Below are 19413 nucleotides of genomic sequence, written 5' to 3' on the forward strand. Positions count from 1 at the left end.
TATATATACTGATTATATATATATATATATATATATATATATATATACTGATTATATATATATATATATATATATATATATATATACTGATTATATATATATATATATATATATATACTGATTATATATATATATATATATATATATATATATATATATATATATATATATATATATATATATATATATATATATATATATATATATATATACTGATTATATATATATATATATATATATATATATATACTGATTATATATATATATATATATATATATATATATATATATATATATATATATATATAATATATTATACAAAACTTTTTTAAAAAAGTTTTTATCCCCCTTTAAGAAATTGGACTGTAGAATCTTTAATGCTGACAATTTAGAGCAGGGATTCTAAAATTATGAGCTGGGACCCAAAAATTAGTTTCCATGATATCCTTTAATGCAGTGGTTCTCAACCTTCCTAATGCCGCGACCCTTTTATATAGTTCCTCATGTTGTGATGACCCCCAACCATAAAATTATTCCTAAGACCATCGGAAATATGTGTTTCCCGATGGTCTTAGGCGACCCCTGTGAAAGGGTTGTTCGACCCCCAAAGGGGTCCCAACCACAGGTTGAGAACTGCTGCTTTAATGGGAAGTTTCTTCCTATGATATACACTAGTACAATAAAGTGCATGAACCATTTTTTGGGTCACAAATTGACCTCATTTGTGTGTCCTGAGAATAAGTTTAAGAAACACAGAATTAGAGTTTGTTACTGTAATGATAGACCGGGTCATAGAGTTCAAAAACTGCAGTTTCAGGCTTGGGCACATTCCTCTGAATAATGCTGTAGTTTACTAAATGCAGTCAGTAAAGTATGTACTGTGACCTTTTTCTCTGATATCACAAGATCCAAAGCCCAGTGCCTAGATAATTTTGACACATCTTTTATGTTAAATGCCAGCCCTTTTTTATTTATTTTGTACTGCTATTATAGGGGCATTAGCCTGGTTGAACTTTAGCTTAGCTAGGATTTAGTTAGGAAAAACAATCTTATTGTTTTTTTTCTTGGCTGCCTAAGTTGAACATTTTTGGATCACCACTACGAAGTAGAAAAGCCAACAAATTTCTTTATTCCATCTCACAGTGATTTCAATCTCTTATATTGGTACCTTTATCAAGTATAACACAATGTGAGCAACTAGTACACAAATTGTTCTTGTGCATGTTATCCCATCTTATCCTTGATATTTCTCTGGAAATATTTTACCAAACATTAGGCATTGATGAACTTACCATCAAAGAGTTAGCAGTGTTTCTGTTTTTCATGTATATTTCCTTAAAACCATAATTCCCCTTGGACAATACATTTTATTTGCAACTAAAATGAGCAAACCTAAAAACACGGGGTATAAATAAAAGATGTGACTTGCAAGAAGGCATTTTATCTCTTCCTCCATGGTGTCCTGCAACTTTTACTTTCAGGTTCCAAGCCATAGTTGCAGGGTGGGGCAGATAGCACTTCTTTGTGCTCTCTATTGATAACTATGCTGGCCAGAGACTTAAAGGGAAAGTATTGCACTGTATGAATGTTTTTGAAACGTACATGTTGTTGACCCTTTTTCAGCTGACTATAAAAGTATGTTGTTTATCTTAAAGGCTTCTACAGTTTTAAGCTTTATCGCTTGGAGCCACTTGCCCTTTCCTTTTGCAGCCAGGCATATCTTTACCGCAGGCAGCAGCAGAAAAGCTCCCAAAGCTATACTCTAGTTGCAGACAAAACAAGTGATGTAGGAAAGTTTATTACTTTTGATAAACATTTCCTCAGAAATGGCAGACACTTTGTTATTGTTAGGAACATCTCTACAACAGCTTTCTTCATAATAAAATCTGTGGCTTTCATTTCTTCTGGTGCAGATTGTTTTCACTACTTACAAGAGTGGAAATTTTTGTATTTATCCCTAAAATCTTTAAACGGGTAGCAAAATAAAGTTTTAGTAAGATGTTGACAGTGATATTCGGAGACAGTTTGAAATTGGTCTCCATTTTATATCTTTTGTAGTTTTTGAAATATTTAGCTTTATATTCAGAAACTGTCCAATTTACTGTAGCAACCAGGCAGTGGTTTAACCCTTTTACTGCCAGCTGTTTTGGTCAAAGCGGAACTTGTATTGCCAGACAGTTTTTGAACATTTTGCACTGTTTCACTTTAGGGGCCTTTCCTCGGGGGGACTTTTAGTTTACCCAGGAAAACAATATATCGTTTTTTTCAGAACAACCTAAGCTTTCAAAATATGGTAGAATTTTTGTGTAATTCCAATTCTGTAACAAGATAAAGGCTTCTAAAGGTCTAAAAATGCAAAAAAAAATCTAATTTTCCATAATATAAACACACATACTAGAAACAAAAATTATTTTATGCACGAATATACAACTGGTTTGGAAAGTCCCATGTCTCCTGAATGTGCCAATACCAAATACATATATTTTTATGGAGATTTGTCACTTGTATAGGTCAAAAACTCCCAGAAGTACATTACCAAATTTCCAAAGCACTGCTCCAGAAAGCTGCATACTTTAGATTTCAAGGACAAAATTTCCACTAACAGAAGGTTTATCCCAGAAAATTGTACATTTTTAGAAAGAACAGATTCTGGGGAATACAGAATAGGCACAACTGTCTGTCTACTCCAAACTATTAAGTCGCAATGCTTTCCTAAAGTTATTGGTTTTTATCAAAATTTGTGATTTTTTTTAAAAATTACTTCAAAGCTTCCAGTCTATAGTATCTTATCTCCTACAGGTCATAAAGTAACCAAATAAAACATGGGTACCCATGTCTTTCTAATCCAAAGTAACAAGCTGCAAAGCATTTCTAAAATTAGCAATTTTGATGACATTTCCAAAAATCCCCTCAAAGCTTCCACTTTGCAGCATCTTATCTCCCACATAGCATTAGGTACCAAGATAAAACACCCTAAATATGAATGCCAGGGGTCCACTGAACAGTTTGATGCCCAATATGTATAGGTTTACCTAAGTATGTGGCATGTAGGGGCCCCAATGTGAACATACCCCCATATGATCAATCATTTCTGTCATTTCAGCTCCTGCAAAATCAACACATTTACATCATTATATGTGGGATAAAGCTAGTAAAAAGTACACTCACCCCAGAAAGTCATATATTTTTGGAAAGTACACAACCCCCCGAATCTAAAATGGTTACCCATGTTTTTCTACTCCAAAGTACCAAGCCACAAAGCTTTCCTAAAGCTGGCAATTTTGATGACATTTCCAAAAATCCCCTCAAAACTTCCACTTTGCAGCATCTTATCTCCCACATAGCATTAGGTACCAAGATAAAACACCCTAAATTTGAACGCCAGGGGTCCACTGAACAGTTTGATGTCCAATATGTATAGGTTTACCTAAGTATGTGGCATGTAGGGGCCCCAATGTGAACATACCCCCATATGATCTATCATTTCTGTAATTTCAGCTCCTGCAAAATCAACACATTTACATCATTATATGTGGGATAAAGTTAGTAAAAAGTACGCTCACCCCAGAAAGTCATATATTTTTGGAAAGTACACATTCCCCTGAATCTAAAATGGGTACCCATGTCTTTCTAATCCAAAGTAACAAGCTGCAAAGCATTTCTAAAATTAGCAATTTTGATGACATTACCAAAAATCCCCTCAAAGCTTTCACTTTGCAGCGTCTTATCTCCCACATAGCATTAGGTACCAAGATAAAACACCCTAAATATGAACGCCAGGGGTCCACTGAATAGTTTGATGCCCAATATGTATAGGTTTACCTAAGCATGTGGCATGTAGGGGCCCCAATGGGAACATACCCCCATATGATGTGTCATTTCAAAAAATCAACACATTTACATCCTTTATGTGGGATAATGCTACAAAAAAGTACGCTCACCCCAGAAAGCCATATATTTTTGGAAAGTACACTTTCCCCCGAATCTAAAATGGGTACCCATGTCTTTCTACTCCAAAGTACCAAGCCGCAAAGCTTTCCTAAGTTTGCCGATTTTTACAATATTTCAGAAAATCGCCTAAAAATGTTGAAGTTTGCCGCAATTATCTCACACAATTTCTTGTGTACAAAGGTAAATCACCCCAAATAGGAACACCTAAGGTCTACTGAACAGTTTCATGCCCAATAGGCATAGATATACCAAAGTCTGTGGTATGTACTGACCCCAAAATGAAAATAGCGCATATGGATTTCTCGCCTGCCAACTCAGCTTTTGCACACAGAGCCCCCTGACAGCGTATTATGTGCAGTAACACCCCCAAACTATACAGAAAAATCCAGAAAACCATATATTTTTGGAAAGTACACATTCTGACAAATCCAACAAGGGTAAAGAGTCCTTTCTACACCAAAGTACCAATCTGCAAAGCTTTCCTAAAGTTAGTGGTTTTTATGACATTTCAGAAAATCGCCTAAAAATGTTGGAGTTAGCTGCATTTATCTCACACAATATCTTGTGTACAATGGCAAATCACCCCAAATAGGAACACCTAAGGTCTACTGAACAGTTTGATGCCCAATATGCAAAGATATACCAAAGTCTGCGGTATGTACTGACCTCAAAATGAAAATAGCGCATATGGATTTCTCACCTGCCAACTCAGCTTTTGCACAGATCCCCCTGTCAGCGTATTATGTGCAGTAAACCCCCCCCTAACTATACACAGACACCCAGAAAACCATATATTTTTGGAAAGTACACATTCTGATGAATTCAAAATAGGTAAAGTTATTTTTGTACACCAAAGTTACACCTGGCAAAGCTACGCTAAAAACAGATCAGGAATACTAATACATGGATAAAAATGCAATAAAACCACAAAAATTGTGCAAATCAGCGAAACAACAAAATAAGTCACACGACAGTGTAATTAGTGGTCAGAATATCTGATCCAATAGTCACGCTGTCAAAATAAACAGTTTTCAAGGAAAATAAACTAAAAACAAGCAGTAAAATGAAAAATAAATAAATAAATACAAAAAAAGTTTGCGTATACACGTGTGTACATATGTAAAAGTAGTGTAACAATGTGTAAGTGTGTATATTAGTGTGTAAAATGAAAAAAAATAAACAAAAAAAAGTGCTAAATTATGTGCTGTATGTAGGTATAAATGTGTGTAAATGAGTGTAAGTGTGTAAATACAATAAATAAAAACACTCTTACCTGTTCCGGATCCGGATCGCATGGCTGGCCCTCCTGCAGTAGTCCCGGTGAGTGGGCGGCTCTTTGGGGGGGGGGGACAGGAAGCGGGTGCAAGCAGCAGACGCTATGCGATCGCGTCTGCTGCTTGGGGGGGGGCCCTGCGATGATCACGTCGCAGGGCCGACATGACAGCCCCCCCTGACTCGTTGCCCAGGGGGCTGTTTATCTGTCAAAAGACGTACGGCGTTGGCAGGGAAAGACTGAGAGACTGCAGTGTGATGGTAGAGGGCCTGAATAAAAAGATATAAAAAAAAGTAACATTAACATTGTAGCCTTACAGAGCAATGATGTTTTGGCTGTTGAGGGTAGTGACCCATACTTAAAGGAACAGTAACATCAAAATATAAAAGTGTTTTAAAGTAATTAAAATGTAATGTACTGTTGCCCTGCACTGGTAAAACTGGTGTATTTGCTACAGAACGCTCCTACAGTTTATATAAATAAGCTGCTGTGTAGCCATGGAGGCAGCCATTCAAGCTGGAAAAAAGGAGAAAAGGCACAGGTTACATAGCAGATAAAAGATAAACTCTGTAGAATACAATGGCATTTTATCTGTTATCTGCTAAGTAACCTGTGCCTTTTCTCATTCAAATGGCTGCCCCCATGGCTACACAGTTGCTTTGTTTATATAAACTATAATAGTCTTTCTGAGGCAAACACACCAGTTATACCAATGCAGGGTAACAGAGCATCATATTGGTATTTCTTTTATACACTTTCATATTTTGATGTTACTGTTCCTTTAAAGGAAAGCTATACCCCCAGAATGAATACCAAGAGATTGTTTTGCCTCCAATAAGGATTAATTATATTTTAGTTGGGATCAAGTACAAGGCACTGTTTTATTATTTTAAATTTTTAAAAAAATTAGAATTATTTGCTTATAATGGAGTCTATTGGAGATAGCCTTTCTGTAATTCAGAGCTTTCTGGATAACGGGTTTCCGGATAAGGGATCCTATACCTGTATCTGTAAATATTGCCCTATTATTATTATTATTAACATTTATTTATAAAGCGCCGACATATTCCGCAGCACTGTGCAATAAGTGGGTTTCATACATTGGACATACAGAGTAACATATAAAGCAATCAATAACCGATACAAGAAGTGAAGGGAGCCCTGCCCAAAAGAGCTTACAATCTACTTTTACAATCCTTTTCCTAAGCCACCATTTATTGATGGGCTGTGTGCTCCCTCAGAAATCACATGGCCAGAAATAATGCAGCTCTAACTAACAGGAAGCAAAAGGCAGATCTATGTCCATTAATTGGCTGATGAGGCCTAGCATATATGTGTACCTTGGCCTGTTTGTGTGCACTGTGAATCCTATGATCCCAGGAACTACACCTTTAATTTAAGCATGGCAGATATGGAGTCTTCAGGTAATCTGACCTGTACTGACTCACTAAGGTTGCTTGGAGCTGTAGGGCAGCATCAGGAATACCTTGTGCAGGGAGAATGTTAACAGGCTAGGTGGTAGTTTGGGAGTATTTTGCCTGTTTCCATTGGCTTGCTCTTGAATTATATATGTGCCATTTGAAGGAAAGATAAGGGTCAAATGGGCAACTCTCCTGTGTGACTCTCCGAACACACAGTAAAGTCATCTGTAACTCACACTGTGAAAAAGATTTAGCATACCTTCGGGAGAGCGATGTGTATTTCTCCTTTGCCATTCTATATACTGCAACCTAGAGGGCTGTTATTTGAACCAACTTTGAGGCCCATTGACAGTACAGCATGTTGTGGCTCATGGAAGAATCTCTGCCAGTTCATAACATCATAGAATCAAAAAAAGAAGATGGGCTGATGTTTATGTTTCAAAGTGCTATTCTTGCTGAGTACAATTATCCTGTTGCTATTAATACCGAAATCACCATATGGAGGAGCTTTCTGAATTTTATCTGTGCCATGCCAGAGAATGGTTTATTGTAGGCCCATGTTTTGCTGCCACACATTATTGTTGTTTCTTTGAGCTGTATGAAAAGCTGAACATAAGGGAACAGAGCTGCAATAAATGAGAAGGAATCTAAGGTACAAAGAATGCTGGTGTCTGGGGACAGCAAAGCAGTCATGGTATAAAGGCACTTTTGTCATTTTGCATTTTTAATGTTTGTTTTTAATTTGCTTTACACCTGCTGCCTATGTGTTTTTGGCTTTGTTTCCAGTTCCTGCTCTGTAGTTTTCCTCCTGGGCATCACAAAACATAAAGGCACAGGCAAAAGTGCTTTTGAACATCTAATATACTTTTTTTTTTTCCTAATATGACCTTGCTTCTTTCCTCAGGTTCTGCACAGACTCCCAGGGAAGACTGCATGGCAGGTTATAAGGAAGGACAATTCAAGGCATTTTTTAGATGCCGCAAAGGTATTAATCACGTAATTTTATGCTGGCAGCCGGGAAAGAGAGGTACAATGCCTCCAGAGCATTCCTCAGTTTAGCCTTCATATTGAGCAACCTTCAGCATAATGTCTTATTTTATGTCTGAGCAACAATTCCTGTGCTAAAGAAAGCATATAGCTGAAATGATACAAGGTTTTTTGCCTGCTTTTTTACCCCTTGTATATTGATTGTCAAAAAAAAAAACCCTAAATTGGTCGTAAATAAAAAAAAATTAAATTAAAATTTGTCTAGGAACTAAGAAGCGGCGACTTATCTCCCAGTGTGTCACTGCCCTAAAGGTGGCCATACACGTAGCAATAACGATCTTTCGTGTGACCACCCTCCACTGACGTTCAGGGCTGAATCGTCAGATATGGAGGTAGAAACAATAGAAATTCTATTGATTGAGAAATTCCTGCTGATTCAGCTCTGAATGTAGATTTTGCTTGGGCGTCTTCAATGGTGCCCGATCAAAATCTTTTAACCTGGCCAATCAAGGAGATGACTGATATTAGCAGCCTTTTGCATTATTGGTCGCCTCTTTGAGCTGCCATACACGCACCAATATTTTCATACAAAACCTCGGTTTGTATGATATTCGGTTTCTACCTCCATATCTGACAATATGGCTTAAGGCTGATGTTGCACATGGGGTTGATCCTGCTGCATCTGCCAGTTGGTACTCACATGGGGCAGAACACCTTTCCAAATCCTCCCGTATGACCGCTGACACGCAGATGCAGTCAATGCTCCTTCGAAAATGCTAAAACCATATAACAGGAGTCCATTCTCCTCTAGGTGCTCTAATCAGCTGGCTTGCAACATTTTTTCAGGCATCAAAATGAATGATGTGATCATCCTACATATATTTATTTTAATAGCAATTACGTTTTAAAATGTTTAAGAATGTTTAATAAACATATATTTTGTTTAATTAGGCAGAAAGCTGCTTTTGAGTTTTCTTTAGAGTGTATATAAAAATAACTGAATGTTGCCTCTGTTATATTAATTACATAAGACAAAGGCGCACTGTATGCATCCACCATTTAAAGTGATCTGGTAATTTCTGCCCCGAATCTGCTCCATGTGCCTGCACATTGGCTGATGAATTGGCTCTGGGTGCAGTCACAAGGTTAGGCTGATTAAAGTGTAGGGGCTGATTCTCGGCCTGCGTTTATTTGCAGGCTAAGAACCAGCCCACTATGGCATAGGTCTTAGGCCATGGGCACATGGAGCATTTCCTTTGCTTCTCTCAGCTTGTTTTTCTTGTTTTGTTGTTCTGCAGGCAGAGAGAAGCGGATTAGCTCCCTTGCGCAGCTCTGTTTACCTGCACCAAAAAGTATAACTTCCATTTGAGTGCCAGTACGCAAGGCAGAGGTCCGCTCCGCTCTGTATACATACACTCAAGTGGAAGCTGTACTTTTTGGTGCAGGTAAATTGAGCTGCGTGAGCGACCGAATCCCCTTCTCTTAACCTGCAGATGACCATATGATATTATCATTATAGTTTATATAAACACGCTGCTGTGTGGCCATGGGGCAGCCATTCAAGCTGAAAAAGAAGAAAAGGCACAGGTTTAGATAACAGATTAGCCCTGTAGAATACCACTGTATTCTCCACATTTTATCTTTTTATTACCGGTACTTTAAAACACTTTCATTTTTTTTATACTATTTAGTGTTTCTAATACTCTTGTGATTTGTAATAATGTTGATGTGTTGTCTTTTTATAATGAGCTACAGTTAATGCTTACAACTATTTTTTCCTTTATAGGTGCTCTCTGGATGGCAATCAACACAAATACGGACATGCTGGCATGGGAACGCAGGGGGCAATCTTCACACAGATCCCAAACAAGGGGTAAGACCCATAAGTATTACTTAAGTTAGTTATAATGCCTTCAACAGACAAATAAAAAGCTGTGAAGGAACATTTAGGTTGATTAGATTTCTGCCCTGTACTTAGTACCTGGGCACATATACCAACTGGAAAAACCGGCACAATAAGTTTTTTAGTATGTTATCGCTTAATGTATGGTTCTTATACGCTAGCAGGAGAGTGAATCCTGCCATAACATGTCTTTCATTTTTATTTCTTTGTTAGTGACTAAATGTAAGCCCGCCACACTGTTCAAAGTGTAAAAGTTTGCGAGTTCGGAGATGAATGTACAGATGATGTTGGTGTTTTTATTCCTTTTATTTTTATTATACCTGATCATTGCATAACACTGGTAAAATCATGCCATATATGAATACATATATATTCTTTTTGTTTTTCTAATACTTTTGTGATTTGTAATAATGTTGATGTGTTGTCTTTTTATAATGAGTATACAGACATCACTATGCGGTTTTGTTTTTCAAGGACATTGCCCCATGGAAAGAAAATCCTAACCAGAATGGGAATGTCTTATGGGAATATCTTAATTCTGTGTGTAAAAGAAACAGAAGCTACTGCCATATAGGTGTAACGTCATATAATGTGTCCTAGAATGATCAGCATCTGGGTAAAAGACAATACCTTATATTTATTAATGTATTAATAGCTTTTATTTAATTTCCTAGAATATAACAGAGACAAAGGCAATAACAATGTCATGGTAAATTACCTAATGCTGTTGGGTGTTCCCACAGCCCTTCTGCTCTTGTTAAACATAACTCCCAGAATCCTTAGCCAGATGTTGTTATTCACCACTGTGCAAGAGAGCCATAAAATTGACTTCGCGGCTGCAGACAGAATGACTTTTCACATCCAGCCATTCCATTTCCCCCTTCCTTACTAATCGCAGTCCTGTGCTAGACTGACTAGCCTATTGCAGTGTATAATTATATACACTCTCACCGCAGCAGCTTCCTTTATGCCTTCACAGCATCCCTTCTACTTCTAACTCTTCATGTTTCTGCAATCCCTGGTACCGGCTGTGCAGGGATACAATAAAACTATTTATGCATATCTTCGCTCTTTATACTGTGATGAGAAGATGGATTTGTAGCTCTGAAGCTGTCACCATGCTCCTCTGCTCTTTCTTTCTCACCCCAGGTACAGATGAGTATAAATACCTTATTTTTCATACTGTCAACTTTTGAGCTTGTACTTTTTCCCCATTAAACATATTTCCTTATGTTTTTCAAATGCAATTTTACCCCCACTAGTACTTTTTTTTTTTTTTTTTTAAGTTTGTTTGGTGACTACACATGCCTCCTCCTGTACTGCAAACTGATGCTTTACACATTTAAATGGAGCAGTCAAAGTATATTCCTAGACAGTAATTTTTTTTTCTTTTGCTGCTATGCAAGAATGCCATTCAATTTGGCTCGCTTTTATACAGTTGGCTTTTATCGTCGTGTATTCATGTCTGCTCAGAATAAAGTAAGGGACGCAGATTTAATAATGGCTTCCCAATATATTAGTGGTGAGACAGGCGGACCTAAAAAAAAAATGTTATGTGGATCATACTGACAGTGTTTATGTAGTAGCTATTCTTGACACACTGGCTCAGCAGCAACATGCATTGGAAGCACGAGTACAAATAGCAATTAAATGCCTTCTACTGGCTGCCATTTTTTTTTAAGTTTGTTTGGTGACTACACATGCCTCCTCCTGTACTGCAAACTGATGCTTTACACATTTAAATGGAGCAGTCAAAGTATATTCCTAGACAGTAATTTTTTATACAGTTGGCTTTTATCGTCGTGTATTCATGTCTGCTCAGAATAAAGTAAGGGACGCAGATTTAATAATGGCTTCCCAATATATTAGTGGTGAGACAGGCGGACCTAAAAAAAAAAATGTTATGTGGATCATACTGACAGTGTTTATGTAGTAGCTATTCTTGACACACTGGCTCAGCAGCAACATGCATTGGAAGCACGAGTACAAATAGCAATTAAATGCCTTCTACTGGCTGCCATTTTAATAGCATATACTTGTGCAGTCCTGCATCATCATCATCATCATCAGATTGCTAAGGCCTCACTCACACGTATTGTTTCCTCCTCCTTCTCTCAGCTTGCATTTTACAGTCACATAGAAGCAGATCCGCACTAATAAGCAGTGTCATGTAGCTGCATTGACAAACACAGCTTCAGCATGTGTGCAGCTACACGGAGCAGAGATTGGCCTGAAAAAGCAAAAGTAGGCTTTTTTTGGGCCGATCACCATCTCCACTCCTTTTTGTGTGTATATAAGCCTGCTTTCATCATCCTTTATTTAGAATATATTCCTTCACAATACTATGAATAAATAGCATTTTACTTTTTGTGCACACTTTTATTTGCACAAAATGTAATATATTTGTATTGGTGCCTAATAACCACCACCTGGCGGCTGACATGTTTGGCATTATTGTAGGCCACATTTTTCCAACACTGCCATGGTAGCTATGGCTGCTTGGGCAATGTGACACCAATCTACATTATGCAAATGGTGCAACGCACACAAGACATAATGGGAGGACCATCTACAGGCACTGCTTCCAACCCACCTACGTCCCCATTACAAGATACCCAAGATCTTGCATCAGAGGAGGAGGGCAGTGATTGGGAGGATATGACCTCAGAATCTCTGCCATTGGCAGAGCGCACACAAGTCTCAGTCAAAAGCAGTGGATGCGCTATTGTCAGATATGTTCCAATCACTAGGTGTTCAGGAAGAACAAAAGGAAGTTAAAACCTTAGACAAACTCTTTGGCTCCACTCAAAAGAAGCAATGATGCTTCCCGATACATGATATAGTTAACAAAACCATTAAAACACACTGCGACAAATGGGACACCATCCCCAAAGTTGATCCTGTCTAGAAAATTTTACCACCATTCCCAGAGAGAATGGTACTTCCCTTAAAGACCCAATGGTTAGGAAGGCTAAAAACTTATTTAAGAACATTTTATCCTGCTCCACTACAACCTTTAAACCCATCATTGCCTTAGCCTGTGTCACACACATACACTGGTAAAGAACTGAAGACTATATGACCAAAACTTCAATGTGCACGCTTATTTGTCCAAAGTCCTTATCACGGTACATTGCCTATTTGACTCCATGGATGTCCTCCAACTACTAACAAGGTCATCCCTATCAGTTGCTGGGAGATGTGCTTTGTGGATGAAAACATGGAGGATTACTACCATCCTTGCATGGGTGGTGGGGGGGTCGCCTATCTTGGTTCAAGGAAAAGTGGCTTCAGACTACAATAGACAAATGGGTATCGGAGGTTATCATGCCTGGATACCAAATTCATTTCAAAATTCCCAACCCCAGATTCAAGCAGTCAAGAGACCCCCCATCACTGTAGGGACAGAGTGCTTCAGCACGCTATTAACAGCATGCTCACCACCAAGGCTATCATACCAGTATTGTAATGAGAAAAAAGAAAGGGGTTCTATTCAAATTTGTTCATGGTCTCCAAGAAAGATGAAAAAGTGTGCCAATATGCCATGTCTCAAAGCTGAACCACTGCAAGAAACTGCATGCGTCTTTTCGGACTGATGATATCCTTAATCGAGGTAATAACTTACGTGCAATTTCATATGCGCCGCCTACAAAATCCCCAGACTTCATGACAACCTTGATGCCAACATTACACTCACTCACTAACCAACTTCATAAAGGGCAGCCTGTTCGGTGACCCACTGGGAAGTCATGTCAAGGGACGCCAGCCTTCTAAGCTGGGCTGAGTCTACGAACATTGCCAAATTCAGAAAAAATGGTCCCATCAAGAATCGGTGCTGCATATCAACATCCTCGAGATCAAAGCACTATAACTGTCACTGACAGACAGTGCCACAGTCAGACAGTGCCACAGCAGTAGAGCGGGTGTTCCATTGGGCAGAATGAATCTCCTTCCCTCTGTTGGCAGCCTATATCCCCAGGAATATAGTTAACTCACTGAAAACACAACCCTCTGCCTTATAGTTATTCTTCCAGACACCACTGGCATATCAACAGGACATCAAAATGTTTATCTAAGCCTCAGCACATATCAACCATCCATTTCAGCATCCCTCACCTCCTTGGGAATTTAATGTTGATGGTGCTCCAACATTAATCGTTCGAATCCCTAGCCTCCATTAGCCTACAAGGTTGCGTTCCTCGTAGCAATCTCCTCAGCCAGGTGAATATCTGAAATTGGAGTCTTTATCTACAAGCTCTGTTTTGCATCTTCCACTAAAAGGTATTACTCGTTCGATACTGACCTTCCTCCCAAAGGTCACCTCTTATTTCCCGCAAGGGCACAAAAGCCTCTAAACATGCCATTGCTGCTTATCACAAAAGTTTATATCTTAGCCACCGCCCAGTCCCATTAAAATCACAGTACATGCCACCAGAGATCTGAGCACTGCTCAGTGAAGCCTTTGCGGAGCAATCCTGTAAAGTGGCCACATTGTCATTTCTAGAGACCTTCACAGTTTTGCAAATTCAATGTATTTTCCTTGGTGGATGCAGTCTTAACCCACAAGGTTCTACAGTTATCTGTGCCGCCACATTAACTTTAGTTATGAGTTAAAGCATTCTAATTACCTCTGTACTCCTTCACTTCAGTGCTATCTCCCTCCCATTTTTTTACCTGTCTAGGACTAACCCTAGTGTCCCAGTGTTGCTTAGGAAATTCCCGAGACAAGGGGATTTGTAATTCTCACAGATAAATCCATCATGAAAGCACAGGGAGCCCCACCCTCATTCTTCTATCTTTTTCTCTACGTGCTATGCGAAAGGGAAATTTTGGAGGAGGGGTTAATGCAGAGAAGAGGAGGACCATAGGGGAGGACACCTGACATTTCAGCTCTTCAAAAGCCATCTTGTTACTGTGACTCTGAGAAAAGTATTTAAAGTGGAGTAAAGGTCCCCTTCTTGCACAAAAAAATACAAATTGAAAAATTGAGTGTTAGTAAATGCCCCCTAATTGTCTGGGGCTGTTTGCCATTCTTTGGGGGTAAAGCTCCTGGTTCCATTTCAGGTTTTAACCCCAAGGCGACAATGTACAATGGCATTGTTGAAACTTCTATGCTACCTACTTTGTGAGGCTTCAGTTTGAGGAAGGCTCTTTCCTGTTTTAGCAGGAGCAAAATAATGGGCACATGCACAAAGCCATCAAGCATCCAAGATAACTATATAGGCAGGCTGGCAACCTGAGCTTTTACATGTGTGTTTGTATCTTCATTTGCCTGCTAGTGGGTTTTTATGGAGGTATAAGATGATCTATGTATCTTCATGGGTCTGTAACCAAGGCCATGGTGAATGTGGATGTTCCCACATGTAGGAGCACATATAAAATCTGCCACACAGCAAACACTGACACTGACACACTCAGGTAGGTAATTTGCTCTCTACTCAGCCTTCAGTGGTTACTGCTGCATTATATTTGCAAAATGGCAAAATGTTGACATTTTAAATGTTTTTATGTCAGTGGGTGTTTTTTCTAATGAAAAGTGCATTAAAATCAATGGGTGTTATTTATTGGGTTTTTTCTTGTATAGCAAAATTTTAGCACAGATTCATTAAAATGTTCACCACTCGCAAAACCAAAACATTTTGCTGCAGATGTGTATAAGTTGAAAAAAATTGCTCATCCCTACAGATGAACAAAGAAAAAGCCTGCAAGTGAAAATGAATGTAGGAGTAAAGTGGGAGGAATAAGTATTAAAATGTAAATATCTTCATACTGAAAAAGTTAAAAAGAAACAAGTAATTTTCATAGCAAAGGGAACCAAAATGTCTTTGGTAAGTTTTACTTTCCCTTTAAATATATATGTATCTGGCAGCTTCTACAGCAGATGCAGCAGTTATGTGGAGACAGAGGTTTAGAACAATAAACTTAGAAATTCCCTATGAAGTACTTTGCTGTGGCCTGAAGCAGTACTTGCTTGATCTCTGCTGTTGCCACATTTTCCAGATTAATTCAGTACATATAGAACCAGGTCAGAATAAATACAAAATGTAGTGTTTTCACACAATTCTTTGTGCATGCCACAATTTGTTGTGTGCACCGACCTCAAAATGTATGGGCGCGCGCACAAACGCATAGCTTAAAGGGAACATTGACTGGGAGTTGTTTTCCCAGAGGGCTTGCAAGGTTTGCATTGCATGTGTTAAACACATATCTGGCATTTATAGCAGTATTGACTCTTTCAGTGCCAGCTGATTTGGTTCAAATTTGTTCAAAATGCTAACCTGTTTGTTCGCATTTTACACTAATTAGGCTTAAAGTTTTCCCTTCTTTTGTAGAAAATGAGCATTAAAAAAGGGAAATTAAACTTTTTTCCTGAATACATTGGGCTTTAATATACATACTGTGAAATTATCTTTAAATGTAATCAACATTTTGGCCAATTAAAAATAATATATACAAGAATTTTTTGTACCAATGCTAAAATGTATACAGTGGCTTCCAAAAGTATTCGGCCCCCTTGAACTTTTCCACATTTTGTCACATTACAGCCACAAACATGAATCAGTTTTATTGGAATTCCACATGAAAAACCAATACAAAATGGTGTACACGTGAGAAGTGGAACGAAAATCATACATGATTCCAAACATTTTTTACAAATAAATAACTGCAAAGTGGGGTGTGCGTAATTATTCAGCCCCCTGAGTCAATACTTTGTAGAACCACCTTTTGCTGCAATTACAGCTGCCAGTCTTTTAGGGTTTGTCTCTACCAGCTTTGCACATCTAGAGACTGAAATCCTTGCCCATTCTTCTTTGCAAAACAGCTCCAGCTCAGTCAGATTAGATGGACAGCGTTTGTGAACAGCAGTTTTCAGATCTTGCCACAGATTCTCGATTGGATTTAGATCTGGACTTTGACTGGGCCATTCTAACACATGGATATGTTTTGTTTTAAACCATTCCATTGTTTCCCTGGCTTTATGTTTAGGGTTGTTGTCCTGCCGGAAGGTGAACCTCCGCCCCAGTCTCAAGTCTTTTGCAGACTCCAAGATTGCCCTGTATTTGGCTCTATCCATCTTCCCATCAACTCTGACCAGCTTCCCTGTCCCTGCTGAAGAGAAGCACCCCCAGAGCATGATGCTGCCACCACCATATTTGACAGTGGGGATGGTGTGTTCAGAGTGATGTGCAGTGTTCGTTTTCCGCCACACATAGCATTTTGCTTTTTGGCCAAAAAGTTCCATTTTGGTCTCATCTGACCAAAGCACCTTCTTCCACATGTTTGCTGTGTCCCCCACATGGCTTGTGGCAAACTGCAAACGGGACTTCTTATGGTTTTCTCTTAACAATGGCTTTCTTCTTGCCACTCTTCCATAAAGGCCAACTTTGTGTAGTGCACGACTAATAGTTGTCCTATGGACAGATTCCCCCACCTGAGCTGTAGATCTCTGCAGCTCGTCCAGAGTCACCATGGGCCTCTTGGCTGCATTTCTGATCAGAGCTCTCCTTGTTCGGCCTGTAAGTTTAGGTGGATGGCCTTGTCTTGGTAGGTTTACAGTTGTGCCATACTCCTTCCATTTCTGAATGATCGCTTGAACAGTGCTCAGTGGGATGTTCAAGGCTTTGGAAATCTTTTTGTAGCCTAAGCCTGCTTTAAATTTCTCAATAACTTTATCCCTGACCTGTCTGGTGTGTTCTTTGGACTTCATGGTGTTGTTACTCCCAATATTCTCTTAGACAACCTCTGAGGCCGTCACAGAGCAGCTGTATTTTTACTGACATTAGATTACACACAAGTGCACTCTATTTAGTCAATAGCACTCATCAGGCAATGTCTATGGGCAATTGACTGCACTCAGACCAAAGGGGGCTGAATAATTACGCACACCCCACTTTGCAGTTATTTATTTGTAAAAAATGTTTGGAATCATGTATGATTTTCGTTCCACTTCTCACGTGTACACCACTTTGTATTGGTCTTTCACGTGGAATTCCAATAAAATTGATTGATGTTTGTGGCTGTAATGTGACAAAATGTGGAAAAGTTCAAGGGGGCCGAATACTTTTGCAAGCCACTGTATCTTTATGCAATATTATTAAAGGAGAAGGCTTCATTGGATTCTATTGCATTTTGCACCTTCAGTCTTCATGTGGAACCTTTGATCTTTACCCTTTCAGGGAACTGTTATGAGGGAAGTTTAATGAGTTTAAGGAATCTCCAGGGTAAAAGGGTATCTTCCTTTTGTTTAATAAACTTGCCAAGAGACTAGTCGCACTGATGTGTTTATTTTACGCTTGGATTTTTATGTTTTATGTGATTTTAATGTACCCTTGACACAGAAAGTGACTGTAAAAAATATAATAATTATAGTAAAAACTAAAACTAAGCCTAAGTTGCATGGCAGTTTAAATTTGCTGAGATTTCTATGTACACATGTGACATCTATTTGTATTGTAATAGTTGATCTTACTTGTCATCGCTGGATCTCCTCCTGATATCCCCATGGGTGGGCCATATTGGGCTAATCCGGTCGAAATAGAACAGTGGGTATAGGCACCCGTCGGATCAGGGACCGCATCGGCTCATTGATGTGGTCCTCTATCCAACGGCACCTATACCCACTGTTCTATTTCGACCGGATTAGCTTGATATGGCCCACCCTGAAAAATCAAACCTGCCCAATTTCACACTGCATTTTGCATTTTAAATGACCCCTCGTGTCCCATAAATCTAAAAATTGCAGAGCTGATATCCAATAAGTATATATTTCACTAATATCTAATAGTTTTCTTTTGTGGCTTCCCCTAAAAACATAGCCAGTGGTTGACTCTGTGCCTTTAAATGTTTGATATTGTGCAGGTCTCCTGATTTATGTGCAAGTGCACACCCACTGACTGTTAATGCATAACCTACGACCTGAGGATGTGCACGTTTACTCATAAATTGCACTTACTGACTTGTACTTGGGTTAGATGCAATATCTGGCAGCCGTGCACAAATACATTATTTTCCATTGCACCAAATTTGTGGTATGCTGTGCACTATCGCACCAGAGTAAATTAGGTCTTCAACCTTTCTTATGCTGGCATTTTAAGTGTGATTCTGTCTGTATTCAGTTAATCAAAATTGTCTGCAATTAGTCTGTAGACTTTACAGTAAAATACAGAGGTACAGCAAGTCAGTGGGTGTTGGTAGTGTGTGCTCTGTCCATACATACATCCCAAATCAGACATTTACCAGGAGCACCCATAGTATGCCTTCAGTTTAAAAAGATAAGATTGATTAAAAGTTTTTAAAGTTTCATCTAGTAGCCTTGCCATTTTTCTTGCAATAAATTAGCTGTCTAGCTGTCATTAACTGTTGACCCGGTAGTCTTCATGCAGTTTCATGGCAACACTTTGAGACAGATACCTTAATAACATTGCCAACATTTGGCCACCTTTGCTATTTTGATGGCTATTAGTTGAAGCTGGATGAAAGGGACTATGCTACTGACTGTCCGCAATTCACATTGGCACTTTGCCTTCTAGATGTTACTTATAAATGTACCATATATTCTAAACTGTAGGGTTTTTCTGTTTTTTTTTGTTTTGTTTTTTTTGCGTTTGTCAGTTATTCATTGCTTAAACTTAAACAGCGCCAAAGTCTTCCAGGGAAATTCTGAAATATTTCTAATTACTCTTATTATAATGCCCCAGTTCTCAGCAGCATTATTTCAGTGTCCGTTTTCAATCTACAGAGTGACAAAGGTGGCAAAGCTAAACCCAAAAAAAACAAAGATGGTCTTAACCTAATCATTAGTATCTGTAAAATCTTATTAGCTCTGCAGAAAAAACCGTAAAGTAGCAGCGTTATAATTTTAACTTAAGAAAGTTCAT

The 19413-nt window shown here is 38.6% G+C and overlaps 1 protein-coding gene across 1 annotated transcript in view; it reads left to right on the forward strand.

Moving 5' to 3' along the window:
- Nucleotides 1-19413, forward strand: part of abcb7 (ATP binding cassette subfamily B member 7) — a 70066-nt gene that overhangs the window by 3778 nt on the left and 46875 nt on the right. Inside the window, exons 2-3 of the mRNA XM_002931788.5 lie at nt 7550-7630; nt 9419-9505. Of these exons, the coding sequence (XP_002931834.1) occupies nt 7550-7630; nt 9419-9505 (168 nt within the window). The remainder of the gene's footprint in view (nt 1-7549; nt 7631-9418; nt 9506-19413) is intronic.

This window comes from Xenopus tropicalis, chromosome 8, assembly GCF_000004195.4.
Source record: "Xenopus tropicalis strain Nigerian chromosome 8, UCB_Xtro_10.0, whole genome shotgun sequence".
Lineage (NCBI taxonomy): Eukaryota > Metazoa > Chordata > Amphibia > Anura > Pipidae > Xenopus > Xenopus tropicalis.